Here is a 2,680-nt window from a genome sequence, read left to right on the forward strand (position 1 = left end):
GAAAGAGTGCCTACCATTTCCTTGATTTACCCCATTAAAACCAAACAGTATAGAGCAAAGGACACTGACACTGAAAATAATAAATCTCAGTTTAAGTTATGGTTTTTGCTATAACCCAGGTGTAAAAAACCACCTGGTCTCTCTCAGAACCTTACCTTTCTTATTTGCAAACAAGGAAATTAAAAGATAAGGAGATCTTAGGTAAAAAAAAACAAGAAAACTCCACCAAAAAAACCCCTACAAACATCACCATTACGAGCTTGTGTACCCCCAAATTCATTGTGTTTAAGTCCTAACCTCCAGTACACCTCAGGATGTGACTGTACTTGGAAATAGAGCCTTTAAAGAGATAATTAAGGTAAACTGAGGTCAAATGGGTGGGGCATAATCCCAAATGACTGGTGTCCTTATGTGAAGAGGAGGTTAGGACACAGACATGTGAGGAAAGCAAAGAGTTATCTCTGCATCCCATGGAGTGAGGCTTCAGAAGAAATCAAACTCGCTGATACCTTGAATCTTGGACTGCTAGCCTCCAGAATATGAGAAAATAAATTTCTGTTGTTTAAGTCACACAGTCTGTGGTATTTTGTTATGGCAGCCCTAGCAAACTAATACAATTGGAATTTCAATACAACCAAAGCAGTGATTCACATAAGATAAAATAACTAACAGCTAGAACCAGGTCTCCTAGTCCAAAGAAAAGAGAATCAATGAATGCTATTTAGTTACCCAACATTAAAAGATATGTAGATAATCTACTGGAAAAATGGTTAGTGCAAGGGAAAAGTATTCTCAGAAGTTTACAACAGAAAATCATTAGAAACAAGTGAAATGCATGAAATTATGGGAACAGTTAATTAAAAACAATAGCCGTCAATGTCTATTATGCTAGTCTGCTTACTTTTTGCATATTATCACTGATTTTCACATTCATATAACAAGATGTTATACCCATATTAAAGTTAAAAATAAAGACTCAGATAAAGTAGAGCCAAAAAACTGGTAATTAATACACATGTGTTTAGAAAGCAGATTAGTCTAATGGCAATCTTGTGCTACCTTCAAACTATTATTCTGTTTTTCACATATCTCAAGTGAACAGTAATATAATACACACTAAACAATACTATGTGGCCATGAAAACTGTTAAGAAAACTCAAAGGCTGATGATAGCCTATAGATTTAAAATTTTCTTTCTTCTCATGTTCTAGGTTTTCTTTAATGAGCACATACAAGCTGAAAATAAACACAAGAACTCTTAAAAAAATCAATAGTGAAGCAAACCAAAGATCAAAAAATGAACTTTGGTCGTTCTTTCAACTTCAATGATATATGCTTCTGCCTTTAAAAAGGTGTACAGGAAACCTTTTTAGGTCTCCTTGGGGACCCAGAATTTAAACTTACAACACTGTAGTTTCAGATTATATTCTATTTATGAGTGAATATATTTCCTAGCTTACCTGATGGCTTCTGAATCAATGTGCACAGGTGCAATTCTTTCCAACAGAAATTTGACCATTTCTAGAAAAGGATTTGTTGGCTGCTTAGGATTTGCAAGTTTCCGGGCTATTTCTCTCTATAGAAAGGAAAAGAGTTTTTACGGTAAGTATCATCCTCTTTCATGTTTTACGAAATAAAAATGATCACAGGCAACAAAAGCATTTAAAGATTCAAAACCATCAGGCGTAAAAAAGCCCTTTTCCTGCTTTACAGCCTGACTAAAATGATATACTCATTAGGCAATCACTAGAAAACCTGGACTGTAGAGAAAAGAAAGGGGGTGACAAGGTATGATTTATGCCCTTTGTCTCATATTTCTCCCATAAAATTAATACCCTGTAAACAATCTTTTTAATGCTCTACTTTTGAAAAAATTAAAACAATTTATACTTTCATGGGTTTCATTGGTTTATTTCATAGTTTGAAAAAATACTTTTATTTCAGTCAACCATTTGCTTTTTTTTTTAAAGAGGGGAAGACTTGTAAGTGTATAAAGTTTTTCAGCTCTGGAAGAACATAGTTGAGTGCAAAGACGGTGGCATTACATCAAAGACCTCCTACAAAGAAAAGATATTACTGCTGGAACTTTCTAAAGAATATAAGGACTTAATGTTTGTAAAGACTGAGTTCTCCAAAGACAAGGTTAAATTTACAATGTGCTGGGCACTGGGGTAAGAAATTTACTTTAATAACAAGGCTTTTAATTGACTATCTCTGATGAATAGGTGTAAAATGTTAGCTGACAAGATAAAGCATATTATAAGTGCTTTCTGAACTATAAAGCAATAACAAATGATAGTCACTCTATTAAGTTTTCGTAAAAAAAAATTTTAAGGATATTTGTCCAAGGGGATAAAGGAGAAAGGAAAAAATTTCTATTGTAGTTTCAGTAACATCTTGACACAAATTAACTATAAAGGTCACATTAAATTAGATACCACCCATATTTGTTATTAGAGTGTAAATCCAAAGGACTGAGATTCTGAAGAAAATTTATTAGTCACTAGGAGATGCTTGATTTATTTTGCAAGCTGTAATTAATCAAGCAAAATTTCAGCATTTGAGAAAATAAAAATATTTTAGGGAGTGCTTAGGCCTTATATACTTTGCTCTAAACCACAGATACACATTTAAAATCAACTTAAATACTCTACTTTTTTTTTTTTTTTTTTGCCGTATG

At 33.0% G+C, this 2,680-nt stretch overlaps 1 protein-coding gene across 1 annotated transcript in view; it reads right to left on the reverse strand.

The window, feature by feature from the left end:
• Positions 1-2,680, reverse strand: part of PDS5A (PDS5 cohesin associated factor A) — a 120,193-nt gene that overhangs the window by 35,232 nt on the left and 82,281 nt on the right. The window contains exon 16 of the mRNA XM_007447930.1: positions 1,461-1,576. Coding sequence (XP_007447992.1) covers positions 1,461-1,576 — 116 coding nt within the window. The remainder of the gene's footprint in view (positions 1-1,460; positions 1,577-2,680) is intronic.

Source organism: Lipotes vexillifer, unplaced genomic scaffold (genome assembly GCF_000442215.2).
Source record: "Lipotes vexillifer unplaced genomic scaffold, Lipotes_vexillifer_v1.1 scaffold1747, whole genome shotgun sequence".
In the NCBI taxonomy this organism is placed as follows: domain Eukaryota; kingdom Metazoa; phylum Chordata; class Mammalia; order Artiodactyla; family Lipotidae; genus Lipotes; species Lipotes vexillifer.